Here is a 20,914-nt window from a genome sequence, read left to right as displayed (position 1 = left end):
TTCCTTTTTTTAAAGAAAATGTTATTTTATATTTTATTTTATAATTTATGATAGTTATTAAAGCAATTCTCAATAACCAAAAAATCATCTTATTTTCTCTAAGATTTTATCTCTATTTAATTTAATTTAATAAATTAATTTATTAATTAATAATAAATTTTATTTAGTTTAGTTTAGTTTATTTTATTTTATTTTATTTTTATTTATTTTTATTTTTTTTATTTTTTTTAACCAATAAATCATTATCATTTTCTGTATGGAGACAAAACCACAAGTAATTTCTTTCATACTTTTCTATTATGGAAAAACAGTCCTGAAAAAATAATAATAATGTTAAAACAAAAATAGTCCCCTACTCTGAAGACTATTAAAATGAACCAAAAATCACAGTGCATTATGATTACATAATAAACCGGAGTTTATCCAGAGAGGAGATTCTTCAGGGTGGAGCGGACCTGTATGCCTATAGGACAGTATCTGGCGGAGGAGTGTTAGTCCTGGCTCAAACTCTACCCTACAAACCTCCACATGCAGCAGCTGCAAACATCTCAAACCTCTGGAAGTCACACTTCATTTTATAAGGTATAAGTTCTCTCCCTGTGTTACTGCCAAAGACACAAGCTTCCGTACAATGGCCCTCACCGGTGGGTAAAACGAGCCCAATTAGAGCCACAGACTGCAGGAGAACAATACACTGCTTTGTGAAACGCTGCGTGTTTAACATACCCATGTGTGTATTTGCGGAAGAGAGTTTCCAACAGTTACACAGAGACTTGTGTTTATTACCTATATGTTCTGACTTGTAAAAAAGGCATTTATTTGATTGTAAAATATTGCTGTATGAATCACAGAGAGTGAGTGAATCGTCATCTCACAGATTATTATTAATGCAACTGTTTGTATGATGAACCCTTTTAAAGGATTACCCCCAAAAAATCTGTCATCGTGTACTCACCCGGATTATGTTTTTGATTGTTTTTGATTTCATTCTAAGTGAATTTGATTCACTGATAATCTTGCCCTTCACATTAGTTCTCATTTGCATGTTTTCAGAGTATGTTATGGGATATGGAATATAGAGCACAAGTCATGTGGAACATTTGTGGTGCTTTTTTGTCCTTTTATGAAGCTCAATGGTCACTTTAATGGTATGGAAAAGAGCAGCTAGGACATTCTGTAAGATATATTATTTTATGTTCCATGGTTTAGAATGACATGAGAGCAGGATTATTATAGTTAACTAAAACTATAACCATAAAAAAATGTTACTTGAAATAAAATAACTGTTAAAATATAGTAACAGATTAATAATAACTGAAATAAAATATAACATTTGTAAACTTATGTCAATTTAATTGTAAACTTAAACTCAATCTCATTTTCATTAAATTTAATTTGATGTGGGAAAAAAAATTATGTTTTTTTCCTGAGTAAATGAATGCACCGGGCATTTTCCTCAAGGACTGAAATACCTTCAAAAACTTTTGTATTTATCATTATATTATATAATAAATGTGCTTACAGTGCGGTTCATATGGTGGCGGCGGGTCTCCACATGGGATGCACTCCATATCCTGAAATCCACTTAACTTCGTCTTTCTGTAAAATCTGTAAGAATAAAATGCATATTAATTTAAATAAAATAAAAAAGAATGCATTTTATTTATTATTTTTATTATATTATTATATTGCATTAATAATTTTGGAGTTGGAAATCAACTCGTTCCGGGTCATTTTGTTAATTCACTTTTATTTAGCAAAGATACATTATGTTGATTAAAAAAAAATAATGCCAGGAAAGACATTTATAATGTTACAAAAAGATTTCATTTTCAAATAAATGTTGTTCTTTTGAACTTTCAATTCATCAAAGAATCTTAAAAAAAAAAAAAAATGTATCATGATTTCCACAAAAATATGAAGCAGCACATCTGTTTTCAACATTGATGATAATAATAATAAATGTTTCTTGAACAGCCAATCAGCATAGAATGATTTTTGAAAGATCATGTGACTGTGAAGACTGGAGTAATGATGCTGAAAATTCAGCTTTGATCACAGGAATACATTTAATGTATTACTGTTTACAAACAGTTATTTTAACTTGTAATAATATTTTAAAATATATCTGTTACTGTATTTTTTTTATTAAATAAATGCAGCCTTTTTGAGCATAAGAGACTTCTTTCAAAAACATAAAACAAAAATCTTACTGATCCGGAATCTATATCAATATTTGCTGAGAAAATCCACCAACTGCATTTAATTCAAAGACATCACATTCATTATTGTTGCAGATTATTAAACAAGTGGATAGACAAAATGTGGCTTTAGAAGTCAAATAAAATTTAAAGCAATCCCATTTACAATCGATCTAGGCTTACAGGTTGTTTAGCTTACGCAGTTCACACACTCTTGTCTGAGATATTGTTTAGTTGTTGGATTATGTACACATGCTTATGTCTTGCTGTTTTTTAATTGAATGTCTCTGGAAAATCCTTTATTAGAAAATTGGATTAGGGGGGCAATAATTACTTGACAGCCCTAATTAATTAATCAACTTTAGAGGAAATCTATCCATTACAATGTCAGAAATATTCCACCATTACAGTAACAGCCCTAAGAATGATGGATGAAGGTAATGTGAAGAGTTGCCTTCAGCATGTCTAACTGTGCCAAAGCACTTAATTATGGGTAATCAAAAGTTATTAAAAACGTATCTGGTGAGAGCAGGATGCTGCTGTGGGGAAACTAGTAACTCTTGCAGCGATAGCGAAACGAAGGTCTTCATGAACCTGACATGTTTCAGCTTCTAGGGCATGTCTGGGCACAGCCAAAGGCCTTGAGTTGATTTCCCTGACCTGGACTTTAAACTGAGCTTGACTTGGGGCTGGAGGGCTAAAGTGTGTGTAACTCATGTCAGTCGAGCTCTTTACTCTTTACTCTTTACATACATTACTGCATGTAAATACAGTTTGGGTTTCAGAATGACTGTGTGCTCTTAAAAATAAAGGTTCTTCATAGAGTGTGTTAGTGACCGCCCACTTTTTCAGAAGTGTTGGTTCAGGAAGTATTTGTTCCATTTGTTTTTCCCATTGGGATTTTATAGGGAAGTGTTATAAGCCGTGAACCAAACCAACCAGATACAAGGTGAATCGCAACATTACAAACTTTTATTTAAAGCAAAAAATCTTTTTTTAAATCTGCCAAAAAACTGTACTTAAAGGCTTTAAGGAAAATAACTACAATCCCATAAAGCACTGCAAATGGCATAATGGATTCAAAAATATGGAGAAATATAAAACTATTCATTCAAAGATGATTATATCTTTAGGAACAATATATTTAAAGTTTATTGAAAAATATGCATAAACAGTACAAAATCTTTAAGTGTTTTGAGAGCGTAGGGAGACTGACTTTATTACATCATTTGCGGTGCTTCATGGGAGTGAAGAGCCTTGCAGAAATCTTTTGGCACAGATTGCTCCCACAGACTCTCTGATTGGTGGGGTTTTCCCTACAGCATCATGGGTAATGTAGTTTTTAACAATGGATTCTGCTGTTATACACAACCTTTTTTGTTGTATAAATGGAACAAATGCAAACAGATGGATTCAACAAAAGCTTATTCCATTGATTAACAACATCGGACATCACAGTAAGTCTGTCTTTAAATGTTTATAAGTTATCGTTAAAAAAATTAATTACCCTATGGAGAAAAGTTTTTAATTCAGGAACACGACTGTTGCATTTATGGTTTCATGAAGAACCTTTCTGTCCCTCCGTTGACAGCTACGCAACTACCACTTTGATGCTTTAAAAAGTTCATAAAGAGATCGTAAAACTAATCCAAATGAATCGAGTGGTTTATTCCAAATTTTCTGAAGAGACACAATCGCTTTATATGATGAACAGATTGAATTTAGGCTTTTATTCACATAAACATTGATCAACTCACACGTCAGATGTGGTGAACAGAAGCTCAAGCATGTTCGCTTGATGTGAAAGAACCAATGAGGTTCATTCTTGTGTGTTCGAAAGTCTAACGGTTTTGATGATTTTAATGACAGAATTGTAATTTTTGGGTGAATTAACCGTTTAAGGTCATTTTTATAGTAAAAAAAAAAAAAAAGGTTATTTCGATTTTTCAAATGTTCTTCACACTAAGGATATTTTTTACTTGGGGAACCAAAAATGATTCTTCTATGACATACTGCGAAAACCCCCTCTGTTGGAACCTTTATTTTTAAGAGTGTATTATAGACCGACTTGGTGTTGGAAAACGCCCATCATTATTTATTCTATATAATTGCGCTCCTATGACTGACTGACTCACCCGGGCAGGCAGTCTCCGCAGACGGCGTTGTTCGTGGTGGAGCAGTTCCCCTTCTGGAAGCGGTTGAGTAGAGAACAGTCCAGACAGGGCTTGCATTTCTGCAGGCTGCGGTCCTCTTTGAAGCGACTGGCTCTGCAGGGCACACACTGGGCATCCTCCCCATAGCCAAAGCCACATTCCTGTGAGGATTAACGGAAGATATCTCACTGCCGAGGAAGGGAAGGGCGAGGGAGAGCCGTTCTAAAGAAAAGCGCCAATGTGGACTAACAAGAAGCCGAGATGAAATAATGATCACAGTGTGTGTGTGTGTGTGTGTGTGTGTGTGAGATCCCCCAGCTGAACAAAGGCCAAGCTTCTTTTGAGAGAGTCTATCTTACACAGGCAATAATCTCCCTGACTCTCACGGGATCAATGGACAGCCTTCTGCTCCGGGCCCCCGAAGGGCTCCGCATTTGAATCAGAAAGGCCCACGGGGACGCCCATTGTTGGTTTATTGGGAGTTTATTGCAGAGGTTTTGTCAGGCCTGTCTTCGGCTAAAGTGTGTCTGAGAAATATTGATATTGAGAGGTTTTGGTATGTGGAACGCAGAAAAAAGAAAGCCCTTTAAAATAAAAGATTTACAAAGAACAAAGATTTTTAATAATGCAAAAACACATGCACAATAAAGTGTTTCTAACCACAGAATCGGGAATGCACTCAAATTTTTTTAATAATTTTTTTTATTTATTAAAATGTAATATAAAAAATTGTGTTATTCATTTTATTTTTTATTTTTTATGTATTATAAATGCATTTTGTATTATAAATCAATTGAGATCGTTTTATGTTTAAAATTTTAAATCTTAATTAAATTTCTGTCTAGTACAGACATGTCATTTATTTTTCATTTTTCATTCATTTTTCATTTTTTTTCCATTTAATTTTTCATTCATATATATATATATATATATATATATATATATATACTACCATTTTAAAAGTTTGGGCTCATGCTTCATGTTCTTTAAGCACATTATAATTGCTGAACGAAATGTCTGTCTTCGTATACAGTATATATATCATTCAAAAAGTTTGGGGTCATGCTTTATGTTCTTTAAGCACATTATAATTGCATAATATTTTCTTTTGATTTTGGAGTGAAATATAACCCAGACATGTACTTGACAGGTTTGATGAGATTCACCCAGAAAAGCGATCAGTTTTACGCAAATCCAAATCGCGAAGGAAACTTGAGGAGAGGTCTCAATGTCAAGTTGTGTGGTCGTGGAGAATTCTCAGCGCTCTTGAATTATACGAGACAACACCCTTTGCATTGTTCCCTAAATACAGGCCTATTTAATTTCAATAAAAGATCTAAAACTGTGCAGTTTGTGTAATAATATAAGGCCGATTTCACTGTAATCATGCCGGCCTAAGAAAACATAACAAAGAGACCACAGAGAAAGTGTCTACATGAACAAAATGAGCAAGCTTGCCATTTTAGCCGAATGAATGAGCAATATAACAAAGGAACAAAATACAGTTGCCTTTAGCTTAGCAACTAGTAACTAAACACCAGAATTTTGCACACAAAAGAGAGAAAATTTAGTTGGGAAGATGTTCTAATGGGTTGGGAACGGTCTTTCCTTGAACGGTGACGAACAACATTTGTTGGGCATGTTTCTGTACAACATGTTGGACTTTGACGTTTTGCCACATTGAGTTTGACATTAAGAAGTGAAATGTAAGCAAACTTTTTTTTCCAGGCTCCAGGATCTAAACTGAAATCTTAAGCGCCGCTTAATTAGCATTACTCAGAAGAGTCTTTCCCCCCTCCAGGTCCACCCACTTCAATAAACAATGCCAGAGTCTTTTCAAAACTCTACTGACAGTAATCAATCTGGAATACGCTTGTTTGTTTTTAATCCTTTCCACATTGATATAATTCTTGGGAATCTTGCAGGGATATATTCAGCTTTTACTGAGCCTGATTTCTCAAACCATAATTGAAGCAGAGCTGCATGGAATTCAAATTATGTCTTTATGCAGCGATCCAACCCAACAGAAATCATCAATCAAGCCATTTATCAATGGAACCAACCAGCAATATGACACTAATTTAAAACACACAGTCTTCCTTTGCGCGTTAAGTAGTTCTGACTACAAATTCTGTGTCCTTTTTTGATACGTGTCAGCTACATGAACAATAGATGACCCAAAAACTTACATTTTGTCATCATTAACTCGCCTTTTTGCATATTCAAACTTGAAGCATTGCGATTCATTATGAGAAGTGTAAGAACCAAAGCAACATATCTGGAATGAATAGACTCAAGATTTTAGGAGAATGACTTAAATTATAGTTTGTTTCTCATACAAAGCATCATACTATGGCATCAGAAGACTTGGAGAAGTCGTCTTGACAACTCTTAAGGTACTTTTTATGATCTTATATTTCACAATTTGGTTCAATTTCAATTTTTCAAAACATCGCTTTTTGGGTTTCCAAAGAATAAATATAACAGAACATTTACTTTGGGATGAACTATTGCTGTGGTGTAGATGCTGACTGAAATGACTGGAATATTTATTTCATGCATGTGTGCAACATATTTCTCAAAAGTGCTATTTACTTCTTCATGTGTAAAACGTTTAATTAACAAAAAAATTAATAAGTACACCTTTAAAGGGTTAGTTCACCCAAAAATGAAAATGATCCCATAATTGACTCAGCCTCGACCCATACTAGCTGTATATGACTTTCTTCTTTCAGCCAAACACAATCGGAGTTATATTTAAAAATATCCTGGCTCTTCCAAGCTTTATAATGGGAGAGAATGGTACCCTAGATTTTAAAGCTCAAAAAATCTCATCCATCCAACAAAAAAGTTACCAGAAGCCAATGATTATAGGTTATAAAGTTATCAATATGGATATTTTTCTTGCAAAAACGCATCACTTTGGTTTGCTTCAAAATTGTGTTTGGCTGAAAGAAAGTCATATACCCCTAGGATGGCTTGATCTTTTCCATTTTTGGGTGAACTAATCTTTTAAGACTTTTTAAATCAGCACAACTACTTAACAACAAACACACCACCTCTGACAATCACGTTCCTACCAGTCGCATTCCAGCAGAGGAGCGTAATGCAGAGAAAAGTGAGAGGACCTTTGTGGTTTGATATCACCCTGCACTATTGTTTTTTTCCCAGCTGCCCCTTCCCTAGTCAGGTCGCTGTTATTCCACCACACTGAGCTGGATTAGAGAAGAGGCTCATATATCATTAACGTGGAGATCGGCTTCAAACAGGGGCCTTCTTTCTACACCGCGATCCAGTTTCCCAGCTCCGGCACACATGGATTACTGGCCTGCGTGAGAGAGCCAATGACAAGAGCTCTCCACAAAGCCTGGCCCCGGTTTCAGCCAATGTTAGAGAAGACTGATTTGGCTCTCTCAACACAGGCCCTCCAAAGTCTGCATATAGGGTGCCTGAACAGAATGACAGCTGTTGTTGCCTGCCCGCAGCCCATATAAGACCTTTCTCTCCAGCAGGGCATGAAGGATTGGGGGGGGGACGGTGAATAAAAGAGGTATGGTCACTCCGTTTGAAGGCATGATGCCATTCCTGGAGAGATAATCAACAGCAGAGCAAAGGGGGAACGAGAAATCTAAGGAGCTCTGGAACCCCCTGTGGTTTTTCTGTTGGAGTTTGCTGCTGGAATCCTCCAGCATTTAGAAGCTCAAACAGAAAGATGAACATCATATAAAAGCCAATGAGGCTCCCGAATATGGCTCCCGAATATGGCTCAGAGCTGTGGCTTAGTAGATATCACTTTGAGCTGTGGTCCTCATATAGGCAACATGAGTTCGAATCTTGCTAGCAACATTTCCTAATTCTAGCTGGATGCCAGATGGATGCAAATGAGGATTCAGACTCCCAGATATGGCTCAGACTGTGTCTGCATGTCAGAGCCCTGGCTTAGTAGTCAATCACTATGAGCTGTGGTGCTCATATGGGCAACAGGAGTTTGAATCTTACTAGCAACATTTCTGAATCTTAGCTGGACACCAGATGAATACAAATAAGGATTCAGGCTCAAAGATATGGCGCAGAATGTGTCTATGTGTCAGAGTGGCTTAGTAGCTATTAATATGGGCTGTGGTGCTCATTTGGGCAACAGGAGTTCAAATCTTGCTAGCAACATTTCCTAATCCTAGCTGGATGCAAGATGGTTACAGGATTCAGATTCCCATATATGGCTCAGAATGTGTCTGCATGTCAGTAGCTATTACAATGGACTATGGTCCTCATATGGGCAACAGGAGTTCGAATCTTGCTAGCAACATTTCCTAATCCTAGCTGGATGCCAGATGAGGATTCAGGCTCCCGGATATGGCTCAGAAAGTGTCTACATGTCAGAGCCATTGCTTAGTTGTTATTACCCTAGGCTGTGGGGTTTATATAGGAGTTGGAATCTTGCTCGCAACATTTCCTAATCGTAGCTGGACACCAGATAAAAGCCTATGAAGATTCAGAATTTGTCTACACTACTGGTCAAAAGTTTGGAATAATTACGATTTTTTTTTTTTTGAAGAATTCTCTTATGATCACCAAAATAAAAAAAAAGTAATGTAATGAAATATTTGTACAATATAAAATAACTGTTTACTGTTTTAATATATTTTAAAATGCAATGTATTCCCGTCATGTCAAAACTGCCATTACTCCAGTCTTCAGTATCACATGAATCTTCGGAAATCATTGTAAAATGTGTCAGATCTTTGGTTTAGCAGTTATCACTGTGTACTGTGGTGCTCAAAAGGGCAAATGGAGTTCGAATCTGGCTCACAACATTTCCAAATCCTGTTTCCTCCTTCATTTCCTGTTCTCCCTTGTTATCGAAGTCAAATGGTCAAAAGATGTAAATACACACTTTAAGGCCTTGACAGACATGTTACAATGATACAGTGATCAGTGAGCAGTCATGCTTTTTACATGTTGGGGAACCTCAATGACAGATTTGTCAGATTATTACTATAAAATGAGGAGTCAATAATGCAGCAAGGCAGCCAACTCTATTCTTTACAAAAAGCCTGTTTTCACAGTCCAGAATCATCCAGGAACATTTTGCCTAAAAGAACTCACCAAACCAGTACCTGCAAGTACCATTTTTCCACAATCTCCAGATCAAATTTGAGTGAGAATGCCAAGCAAAACAGCAGGATGGATGTGATAGAGGAGAAAGCTGGATGAATGCGTGTTCAGACACACAAGTGTTTTGAAGTCATCTTATTCAAAAAACCTAAAAACACTCCATTCAACTAAATTACCCAGAACTGCTCATTAATACTTCCTATCAAAGCAAAGCTTGAACTTCTCACTTAACCCAAAAGGTAAGCTTTAAGGGTGAATCTTACAAAACCTGTCAAGAACATGTCTCAGTGATATATTACCCAAAAACCAAAAGAAAGAAATAATTAGAATTCAGTTATGACAACTTGCTGAGTGGATTATTTCATCCGGCATTTATTGGCATGGGGCATGGAATATACATAGCTTGATTTTGGCGGACGATGATCCAGTCGAATGGGATCATCATACAGGTTTTGAACGACCTGAGGGTGAGCAACTGATGACAGAACTTTCATATTTGGGTGAACTATCCCTTTAACAATTACAAAATGCCTATCAACAAAGCTGTTATCGGCCTTTTCAGGTGAAAGACAGTGTGTAGGTGGGGATTTTACTTGCTGTTTGACTAGTCATGCTTTGAAAAACAGTAAAAGGGCGTCATGTGAACTGTTCTACTCTTACAAAAACAAACCGTCTGGAAGAGCTTCTGAAGTGTTAAACATTAAAACAACAAATATTAAGTTGTTGGTAATGTTATTACAGCTATTCTAAGTTTAAGTGTAATTTCTATAGAAAAAAAAAAAACTTAAATTTCCCAAACACACCTCCCATCTTCCATTGGTCACAACAAACGGAAAGCTACGCCATTGGTTGAGCCATTGTTGCTGTTGTCGGGCAGGTCAGGATGCTCAAACAAACAAAGCAATGTTTTGATAGCGCCACAGAGATAAAGTGTTTATGCTTTTTGGGAGATAACCCTACTAATACTATAGTATCTGCATATTAAACTGGGATAAAAGAAAACATTTTATCATTGAAACTAAGCTAAAGTAACTTTTCCGCATGATATTGTCCTTGCTCCAAAGAATAGGGTAAACCACGAGTGTTTGAATGGAAAAAGCAGGCAATCATTCACTACCTCCTCAGGCCCCAAAGCATTAATTGGCCAAAAACATCTGATGCACTGAGGCGTATAACTAATAAGTGTGTGTTCATGTGTACCAACATGAAAGTCATGCGGTTAAAAAAAGCTTCAGCACTACATTTATATGCATCCAACAGCCTAATGTACATGCATTTCCCCGAGCATAAACTGTGTAATGATTTCCACACTTCAGAAATATCCCAGACCACTGTTTAGATTAGGTGGATTGTACAAAACCACTTAATTTCTTCACACCATGTTTACAAGGCCTTGAAATTCTCAGAGGTGGCAATGACATTAAAAGGCTTGAAAAAAAAAAACCCAGAAGATTGTGAGCAGGAGAGGATAAGAAGTGTGGGTGTAACTGATTAAAGCGTGGCCAGCGCTCTACAAAGGAGAACAGCGGTTCACCCATTCTCTTCATAAAAAGGAGGAAGCAATAAATAATTGGTCAGGACAAGCTATTCAAAACATTGGCATCCTCTCTCTATTGGTGAACTCTTTGCTTTTGGCCTGTTTGGTCTAGAAGTCTTTCATGAACTCTGTGAAACTGATGGGAACGCGTCTCTCCATCACAGATTTGATCGCATGCATGGATGTAATTTTTTTTCTTTTCTTTTTTTACAAAACAGCTTGAAGTAGAAACTAAATATATGTGCACATTAATCTGACTGTGGTAGGTCAACTGAAAGGAAAGAATTCCAGAATAAAGCTCAATGGGAACCAATTCAAAGGAACAGAGTGCTTCGGGTATTATTTCTTGATTTAAGATGTAATCTTTTTAGGAAATTAAAAATACTAGTGTATGTGCGCCAATGTTTCCAATTAGGCAGAAAGAAAAAATTAATAATCTACTGCAGAACTGGCAAACCTTAGATAGCTCTTGTCCAGCATCGCACTGCCGACAGGGAATACAGCTCCCAAACTTATCCTTGTATTCCTGTTCCCTGCAATCTCTTCTCTCCTCTGCCATAACTGCAAGCTGTGAGGGACATGAAACCAGCATGGTTAATATTCTATAATGTAATTTGATGTTGTCCAAAGTGGAGTGCACCAAAATGTGGAGATAAATATTATAATAATGATGATTACACTTGTGTTCTCAAGAACAAACAAATACACTGACGTTCAAAAGTTTGGGGTTGGTGATTTTTTTTTATTTTTTTTTAAAGAAATTAATACTTTTTGTTCAGTAATGATGCATTAAATTGATCAAAAGTGATAGTAACGACATAATGCTACAAAATATTTCTATTCCAAATAAATGCTGTTCTTTTGAACTTTTTATTCATCAAAAAATCCTGCAAAAATGTTTCACGGTTTCCACAAAAAAATTAGGCAGCACAACTGTTTTCAACATTGATAATAATAAGAAATGTTTTTTTTTTTTTTTTTTTTTTTTTTTTTTTGCACCAAAAAATCAGCATATGGACCCTTTTCACATTTCAGAAGCGGTTTAGTTGGGTAAACTTCTAAAGCGGTGAATGAGAGACTACAGCAAATTTTATTTTTGCATTCCCATTTTCTCCAATATCAAAAGACAAAATCCATGATGGTGTTTCCACGACTTTCCAAAAGAGAGGAAAAAATTAGGGAGAATAATTACATCAGTTAGAATGAGTAAGATGTCAAATTTGTCGTCCCTCCCTCAGTGGTTGATTTTGAAACACCCTCAAAGCAACGTTAATTTGCTTTTTGACATTTACTGCCAAGGTAATATATCACACAGTACAGTGTTATGAAAATGAAAATATTAAAAACTTGACTAGATTTGCGATGTTGATAACTGTGGAAACGTCATCAGTCTGTGAAAAGGGTTCATTACAATGATTTCTGAAGGATCATGTGACACTGAAGACTGGAGTAATGATGATGAAAATTCAGCTTTTCCATTACAGGAAATTACAATTTAAATATATATATATATATATATATCAATACAAAAACAGTTCTTTTAAATTGTAATAATATTTCACAATATTATTGTTTTTACTGTATTTTTGATCAAATAAATGCAGCCTTGGTGAGCAAAAGAGACTTTCAAAAAACTTTTGAACAGTATACTGTAAAAAAATATATGATCAATAAGTTATGACAACATATGTTTTTACATTGCTTTTACTCATCAAAATAATTTAACTTTTTAAAAATCAGTCTGATGTAATTTAAGTTGAAATGACTTAAACATCCAAGTTGATTGCACTTAAAAAGTTTAGGCAGCAACTTTTTTTTACTGAGAGAAAAAACAAGCAAGTCAAGTATTAATTTGTTACTTCTTAAAGTTTAAGAGTAAGCAAAAGGCGTTATTATGAACCAAACGTACCGTAACACACAGTGGAAGGACGAGTATCCTGTGAAGAGTGAACGCGGGGAGGATCGGTGCCCGAGGCATTCTGAAAGGTCTTTCCCACATACACTGTGAAAGCAGAAATCCTTTGATGAATGATTAATGGAGGACACTATTCGCCATTATCTCTCAAAACTGTGTGAACGCTAAGCAAACAATGATTATTATAAATCCATACCCTTTTTTTAATGCTTTTTTAATATAAATCTCCAGTCTAGAATACTGTGTGTTAAAATCAGACAAGAATAAAAGTTAAAAAAAAGTGTATCATTCAATTCAAATAATTAACAACATACAGATACTTATAAATCATACTAAGATATGTTTTGTTTTTTTGTTTTTTTTACATTGTAAAAATGCAGAAAGTTTTCTGTGATGGGTGGGTTTAGAGGTAGGGAATAGAATATACAGTTTGTACAGTATAAAAATCAATATCTATGGAAAGTCCCCATAAAACATGAAAACACAATGTGTGTGTGTGTGTGTGTGTGTGTGTGTGTGTGTGTGTGTGTGTGTGTGTGTGTGTGTGTGTGTGTGTGTGTGTGTGTGTGTGTGTGTGTGTGTGTGTGTGTGTGTAGTTACATGCTGATTAATAACTGTTTATTTTTAATGGTTGAATCATAAAAAAGTAACACTAAAAACTCTTAAAAACACTAATATTGGCCAATAATGATTCATTTATTTGCTGGTTAGGCTTATAATATAGGCTATTAGGCAATTCCATAGGTAAATCCATATATTAAGATCTATGGATTTATAATGTTATAATACATTGCGTTGTGTTACATGTCTTCAAAACATTATAACGTACTATATAAAATATGGATAACTTTTTTCAGTTACTTTTTGTCCTGGCATAGAACAAGATTGTATGCTATACTGAATGAATTAAAAATGTGCCCCTTATATAGATAGGCACTATGTGTGTGTGTGTGTGTGTGTGTGTTCTGTAGGCTAGTTCGTTTTCTGAAGATATTGATTTATGGATTCATATGCGGTCAAAGCAGCTTGGTAAATGTTTACACACACAAAAAAAAGCTTTCTTACCGATAACGAGTCGCTCGTGAGATCCCGGTGTCCTACGGAAAGCTGTTCAGGATGCGGTCTGAGCTCTGAGCTCGTGAACCCGTCCCGTCCCGAGTCCAGCACTGGAGTTAAAGTTCAGATCAAACACTGCTGTCTGATGATGCCTGCAATCTGATCTCCCATCAGCATGTACATCAAAGCTTCACACACGTCCTGGACAAGAAGCGCTTTAATCGAGCCTGTTCACTCACTCACACCCCTCCATAATCCGAATACCTGCAAAAAGCACAGACTATCTGCATGATCCCGAGGCAGACGTGCACTGAAAGCGGTCAGCACCAGCGAGTGTGTGATCTGATCTCTCTCTTCTTCAGTCTGCGAGTGTTTGATGCAGAATTCCCTTTCATCTCCGTGACGTCACATGCCGCGCAGCGATTGGCTGCATTCTCTGCTGAGGAAACTTTTCACACATCGAGTTTGATTTCTTGAAATCGAATCTTTTGCACTCTTGTGGTTACAAACACGTATTTGAGGACTAACGTCACACTTAAATAGGAATGTTATTAAGTTAGATAACAGAATATCAAACCAAGTGTCATTTGTTTAAGAAAAAAGATAAACATTTCACAAAAATAAGTTTGTGTGAAAACGCGGTTACCTTTTGTTTGGATCCTCTGTTCTATTGTAATATTTCATGTTTGAAGATGTACATGTACTGGATGCCTTCTGCTGGTCATTTCAGAGAATTACACTCTCGAATTGTGTGCCATATGCTCCCTGTTCTCTTAAATCAAGGGTTTGTAATCTTTTAGATGCAACGAACCCCCCATTTCTCCTGCAATGTTTTGCAATATTTTCATTTGGTCACATAAACTGGGTTTTAACAGTCTGTGGAAGGAACATAGTCTATTGACACAAGGAAAGCCTTTGTACAGTTCATGACAACATAGGCATCATTGGACATTGCTTAAATTGCTTCGTTTTCAAGTTCGCCATGTCTTCATCTGTGCAATGATTCATTGTCTCAGATAGAGGGGCCAGATTAAACTCACAGATCCATGACCAGAACTGTGAATCTGAGAGGCAATTTAACTGCTGTTTAAAAACATGAGAGAGTACAAATATCGAAATTAAAGGCCTTACATTGAGTCATGCACACATACCATATGAAAATATGGCTCTTTACTGTCCTCTTTGTTGCTTCTTGCTGTAGCTTCTAATTGTTAAAGGTTTGCACAGCACAACATAATGTGTTCACTTGTAAACACAAAGCTAATGTGGTGCACCAGACCATAATCTCACAAACAAAGTAAATCCTTGGGGTGAACTAGCAGCGCTACCCGAAATGCTCCATGGGACAACAATTCCCATGGCAGACCTGCCTGCCCATGCACTGCATCTGAGCTATGAACAGATCTAATGAAAAATCTAATGACAAGCATTAGCAACCGGGAGTTAATTAGGGAACAGCAGTGATTTGGTTCCTTGGGGCTCAAACCCCCTGATTACTGGCTCTGAGCACAAGACATGCACTCACATAACATTTCTGTTAATCATTTTAATGTTATTATCATTATTCAACCTCTTCTGAACATCTATTCTCATTGGTCAGTGTGCATTCAGGTTGAAGTCCCCACCGGGATAGAAAAACATGTGTGCACACACACACACACACACACACACACACACACATTCTCCAACAGCAAGAAGTTCAGAACAGAGGCATGCAGTACAGGATGAGTCCTGCTATACTTAAGGCACAGTCTGATTTCTTCTGGTGTCATTAAATTGTTTTTTAAAGTGAGTAGCTCACAGTGGAATTCAGTCTGCATGTTTGTCTATTATAGACCTCCTAAGTGTTGTTAATTAATACTGCCCTCTTGTGGATATTAGATGCCAAGGACCCCAAATATGGTCCTCCTTGTGCGAGGGACCCCCATCCTAAAATTTAAATAGTTTACTTTATTGTATAAAGACCCTGATAATAATATTATTGAAATATCTTAAATATTATTTGGAAAATATTTAGTTTCTATTAAGTTACATTATTGTTTCTTTTTTGTAATGTACTAATACTGTACTGTTTATATGTATTATTTATTTAATTTTGTTTTAACAAATTTTACTCATTTATTTGTTTGTTTTTAGTCTTTCATACTATTGGACTACAGTGGACAGCTATTCAAAAAGCCATTTCTTTCATTTGCATGTGATTGCACAGTTGCACATGTGGACACTAGTGCATCAGACTGCCACCTATTGGCAAGCCCTTGTATGTGAAAAAAAAAATTCACCAAACCAAGATTGCCAAGACCATTCAGAAGTTGCTCTGGAATATCCATCCATTCATACAATCCCTGGACACCCTTGCAGGTAGAATAAAATGTTGTAACATCAAGTAACATCTAAGGAGTCATATCAATGTTAAATTTTACAAGTATGGATTTTAGATTGGGAGGAAATTCTGATTCATCATCTTTCAACTAAATTGGACTCATCACTAGCTATATATCATTCTAAATTCATACTATTACTGTGACTGTTGTTCTTGAAAATACATAATCTGCAGTAACTTTTTTGGGTAGTAAATAAATGTATTTGTGTTATTAGAATGTAATTTACAGTTACGTCAAAAAGTAATCTGACTCCGTAATGCACGTTACTTGTAATGTGTTAATTTACTCATTACAGCAAAAAAGTAATCTGATTACGTAATGCATGTTACTTGTAATGTGTTAATTTACTCATTACATCAAAACGTAATCTGATTACGTAATGCATGTTACTTGTAATGTGTTAATTTACTCATTACATCAAAAAAGTAATCTGATTACGTAATGCATGTTATTTGTAATGTGTTAATTTACTCATTACATCAAAAAGTAATCTGATTACATAATGCATGTTACTTGTAATGCATTGCTTTACTCGTTACATCAAAAAAGTAATCTGATTGCATAATACATGTTACTTGTAATGCATTGCTTTACTCGTTACATCAAAAAAGTAATCTGATTACATAATGCATGTTACTTGTAATGTGTCCATTTACTCGTTACATCAAAAAAGTAATCTGATTACGTAATGCATGTTACTTGTAATGCATTGCTTTACTCGTTACATCAAAAAGTAATCTGATAACATAATACATGTTACATGTAATGTGTTAATTTAGCCTACTCGTTACATCAAAAAAGTAAACTGATTACATAATACATGTTACTTGTAATGCATTGCTTTACTCATTACATCAAAAAAAGTAATCTGATTGCATAATGCATGTTACTTGTAATGTGTTAATTTACTCGTTACATCAAAAAAAGTAATCTGATTACGTAATGCATGTTACTTGTAATGCATTGCTTTACTCGTTACATCAAAAAGTAATCTGATTACATAATACATGTTACTTGTAATGCGTTACTTTACTCGTTACATCAAAAAAGTTATCTGATTACACAATGCATGTTACTTGTAATGTGTTAATTTACTCGTTACATCAAAAAAGTAATCTGATTACATAATACATGTTACTTGTAATGTGTTAATTTAGCCTACTCGTTACATCAAAAAAGTAATCTGATTACATAATGCATGTTACTTGTAATGCGTTACTTTACTCGTTACATCAAAAAAGTTATCTGATTACACAATGCATGTTACTTGTAATGTGTTAATTTACTCGTTACATCAAAAAAGTAATCTGATTACATAATGCATGTTAGTTGTAATGCATTGCTTTACTTGTTACATCAAAAAAGTAATCTGATTACACAATGCATGTTACTTGTAATGTGTTAATTTACTCGTTACATCAAAAAAGTAATCTGATTACACAATGCATGTTACTTGTAATGCGTTACTTTACTCGTTACATCAAAAAGTAATCTGATTACATAATGCATGTTACTAACTTATACACACATATACTCTGGACTGGAGGGAGCGTCAGCGTTTTCCAGAGTTGTACCTTCACCAGATCTTTGATGGAATCACATCCTCATGTTCTGATAAGAGCAAAGAGCAATAAAGACACATAGGGAAAAAATCCCGACAGAGGTTGTCATAATTCATGTATGAAAGGGTAAATGTCATTTTTACCGTTTTAATCTTATTTTTATTATTTATGTAATTTTGATTTTTTTTGTTTTTCTCTAAACTTCTACACTTTCACAGTCAGTTTAATGTGCTTAAAAACTAATGTAAATAACTAAAAATATTAATAAGGTGTATTAAAACTATATTCCAACTTAACAGTTGAGTGAAAATGTAGACGTGCATCCGGCACTCTTCAGCGTCCAGCTGCAAGAGAGCCATGACCTTGGCATTGGTTTTGTTATCCTGCTATAAAAACAGCATGAAGATAAGTGTATGTGACAGAAAGCAGGCAAATAAACCATACACTATTAATGACATGAATGTCCTTCATATCTGTTTGCTTCACCATGACCATGTCAACAAACTTGAAAACAGATATTTTGCCCAATAGACCAAATCATAACCAATAAAAGCATTTAGACCATTATCCATGAAAAAGTAGCTAACTTAAAGTTGACTACTTAAAATGTCTGAAAATGCCCATATGTTGTTTGTTTAGAAATGTATGATATTTTAGCTACAGGTAGTTAAGTGCACATCTCTTTCATCTGTTGTGTACATGGATTTTAATAATTTGTTTTTATTGCTTCCAGGCTGTTTATTCTGTTTTACTGTTTACCAATATGACCAATTACATAACAAAATTTGATAAAAGGGTTTGTTCTTGGAGTTTTCATGTTCAGACACTCTAGATCGAGAGAGTGATGATGACCTGCATTTTATTGCCGGGAATGTCAGAGACTCTACTAGATTACATTACTGTAAGGCCTATTGGTGAGTAGAGAAGAATGAGTCATCTAGTTACTAGAAGGGTATGAGAAAAGAGAGAGAAAGAGAGAGAAAGAGTGTGTGTGTGTGTGTGTGTGTGTGTGTGTGTGTGTGTGTGTGTGCGTGCGTGCGTGCGTGCGTGCGTGCGTGCGTGCGTGCGTGCGTGTGTGTGTGTGCGTGCATTTGCTGAGGGCTTGTGTGGGAGTTGTTTTAGTAATGCCACAAATAACTGCTTTTCAGACTCGGTGAACTTGGTGAGCTTCTGCAGTTGAGTACAAAATAAAATAAATTACATAATTAAATATCTCCATTTTTATTTTAAATTCTTAATTTTCATACTTCAAGACTGAAAGTCTGGAGACATAAAAGTCATTAAAAGTAAGAACAATGAGTGCATGATAAAAAGTTTCCAAAAAAAAAAAAGAAAAAAAAGATAATGGGACCTTAGCCTCAGACGTCATGCCCACAAACCGTTGGCTGAACGTCTGATGCATTTGGCCAAAGACTTAAGAAGTATAAAGACATATTACAATGAATAATAGCTATGAATGGGGGAAAGTGCAACGTGCAATATGGCGGAATAAGTCCCGCCTTCTAAATAAAAAAGCCAATCACTAATTGGTAAAGTCATTGCGTCACTGCAGCTGCTGTTCGATAGCCTGACTACGTCAGACTTCGTACTTCCGCTCAATTTCATTTCGCTTCTGTACTCAGTCTGAGACAGCGTCATAGCTTTCCGTTTTCCACCGGCCTGAAAACAGCCGGGCCAATCAATGAACAGAGGGCGGGCTGAGAGCCGTGACGTAGACGCTGATTGTACCGTGGATGCATAGATTTACTTCACATAATCTGCAAAAGTCGTTCACAGCCATGTTCACTCCGGTGTTTCGCTCGATGGTTTTTGTTTTCGCATTATACGTGTGTTTACAGTGGAAGTTAGATGCGGCTGAGCATGCGCATAACACACGCCATAACCAAACGTTATGTGATTGGCTTACGGGTAACCAATGATTTTAAACTTCAGACAAGCGCCCCCCCGCACAAGAGAAAACACTTCTCTATTATGCCATTCCAGACTCTGTCTACGAAGCAAAGCGAAGTAGCAGAGTTTGGTATTACCAGGCTAGCTGTTCGAAGCTCCGGTTGCTACACTTGTACATTGGCTGGTCCAGCCTGAAAAATGCTGGGGGGGTTGTCATGATTTAAGCGTATAGAAAGTAAATGTCTTAAACAGCTGTCAGTATTAATTGGTGATTTCAAATATGAAATTTAATCATAAGCTTGGTGAACACCTTTGGAGAATTTGATGTTTCCCCATTCAAGAAGATGTATTGTGTGACTGAAACAGCAGCCCGAGAGGCGTTTCAAAGATGGCCGCCGAGTGAAATGACTTGCCTTAAAGAGACTTTAATATGGCACACAAAATTGGAAACACTTCGGGAGTTTTGAAGTTGTCCTCTGACACGTGTGTTGCATTCTTTTATGGCCGTTGACACCAAAACCCTTCATGGAAGAAGAAGAAAGCCATTGTGTTTACAACTGTGACAATGAATGAGCGCTTATCATGATCAACTAAATGCTGGATTTGAATGTGAAGCTCACGACTCTTTAAAATACGTCAAAGAGTTTTACAAGTTAGGGACATCGACTTTACATTTTCACGCCCTAAAAGAGATTTTAAATAAATAAATAAATAAATAAAAGTGGGACATAATATTGTCCAAAGAAATGCCCATAAAGTTATGGTCCATGATAATAATTCAAACAGAAATTATTATAATTTATCCTCTATAGAAATTATCATTTCATTTATATTTCGGCTATATGTCTATATTTTGATTGACACTCTTGTGAGCCACTGTTGTTATTGTGGAGCTCAGGGTCACGTGATGCGAATGTGCGCACGTGTAATTGACAGAGCGGCTCATGGAGAGAGAGAAGGCGAGGGAGGGGCGCGCTATCACACCCGGAAACGAGTTTACTAATCCTACTATGGCGAAAACTGGGCTCATGAATATTAATTAGGTTGCCTGATTGGGTGCTTCAAGAGCATCGTAAATTAATATTAATGAGTTCGGTTTCG

At 35.8% G+C, this 20,914-nt stretch overlaps 1 protein-coding gene across 2 annotated transcripts in view; it reads right to left on the bottom strand.

The window, feature by feature from the left end:
• Positions 1–14,352, bottom strand: part of tnfrsf19 (tumor necrosis factor receptor superfamily, member 19) — a 30,452-nt gene extending 16,100 nt beyond the window's left edge. For both annotated transcript variants that reach the window (XR_014209017.1, XM_082181235.1), the window contains exons 1-5: positions 13,987–14,352; positions 12,916–13,008; positions 11,464–11,574; positions 4,337–4,515; positions 1,523–1,608 (exon numbers count right to left, since the gene is read on the bottom strand). Coding sequence is in view for 1 of the 2 variants with exons in the window: in XM_082181235.1 (XP_082037361.1) it covers positions 1,523–1,608; positions 4,337–4,515; positions 11,464–11,574; positions 12,916–13,005 (466 nt within the window). In the remaining variant the exon portion in view is untranslated. The remainder of the gene's footprint in view (positions 1–1,522; positions 1,609–4,336; positions 4,516–11,463; positions 11,575–12,915; positions 13,009–13,986) is intronic.
• Positions 14,353–20,914: the final 6,562 nt, after the last annotated feature.

This window comes from Leuciscus leuciscus, assembly GCF_965113295.1.
Source record: "Leuciscus leuciscus genome assembly, chromosome: 9".
Classification (NCBI taxonomy): domain Eukaryota; kingdom Metazoa; phylum Chordata; class Actinopteri; order Cypriniformes; family Leuciscidae; genus Leuciscus; species Leuciscus leuciscus.
This window is presented reverse-complemented; position numbering and strand designations above follow the sequence as displayed.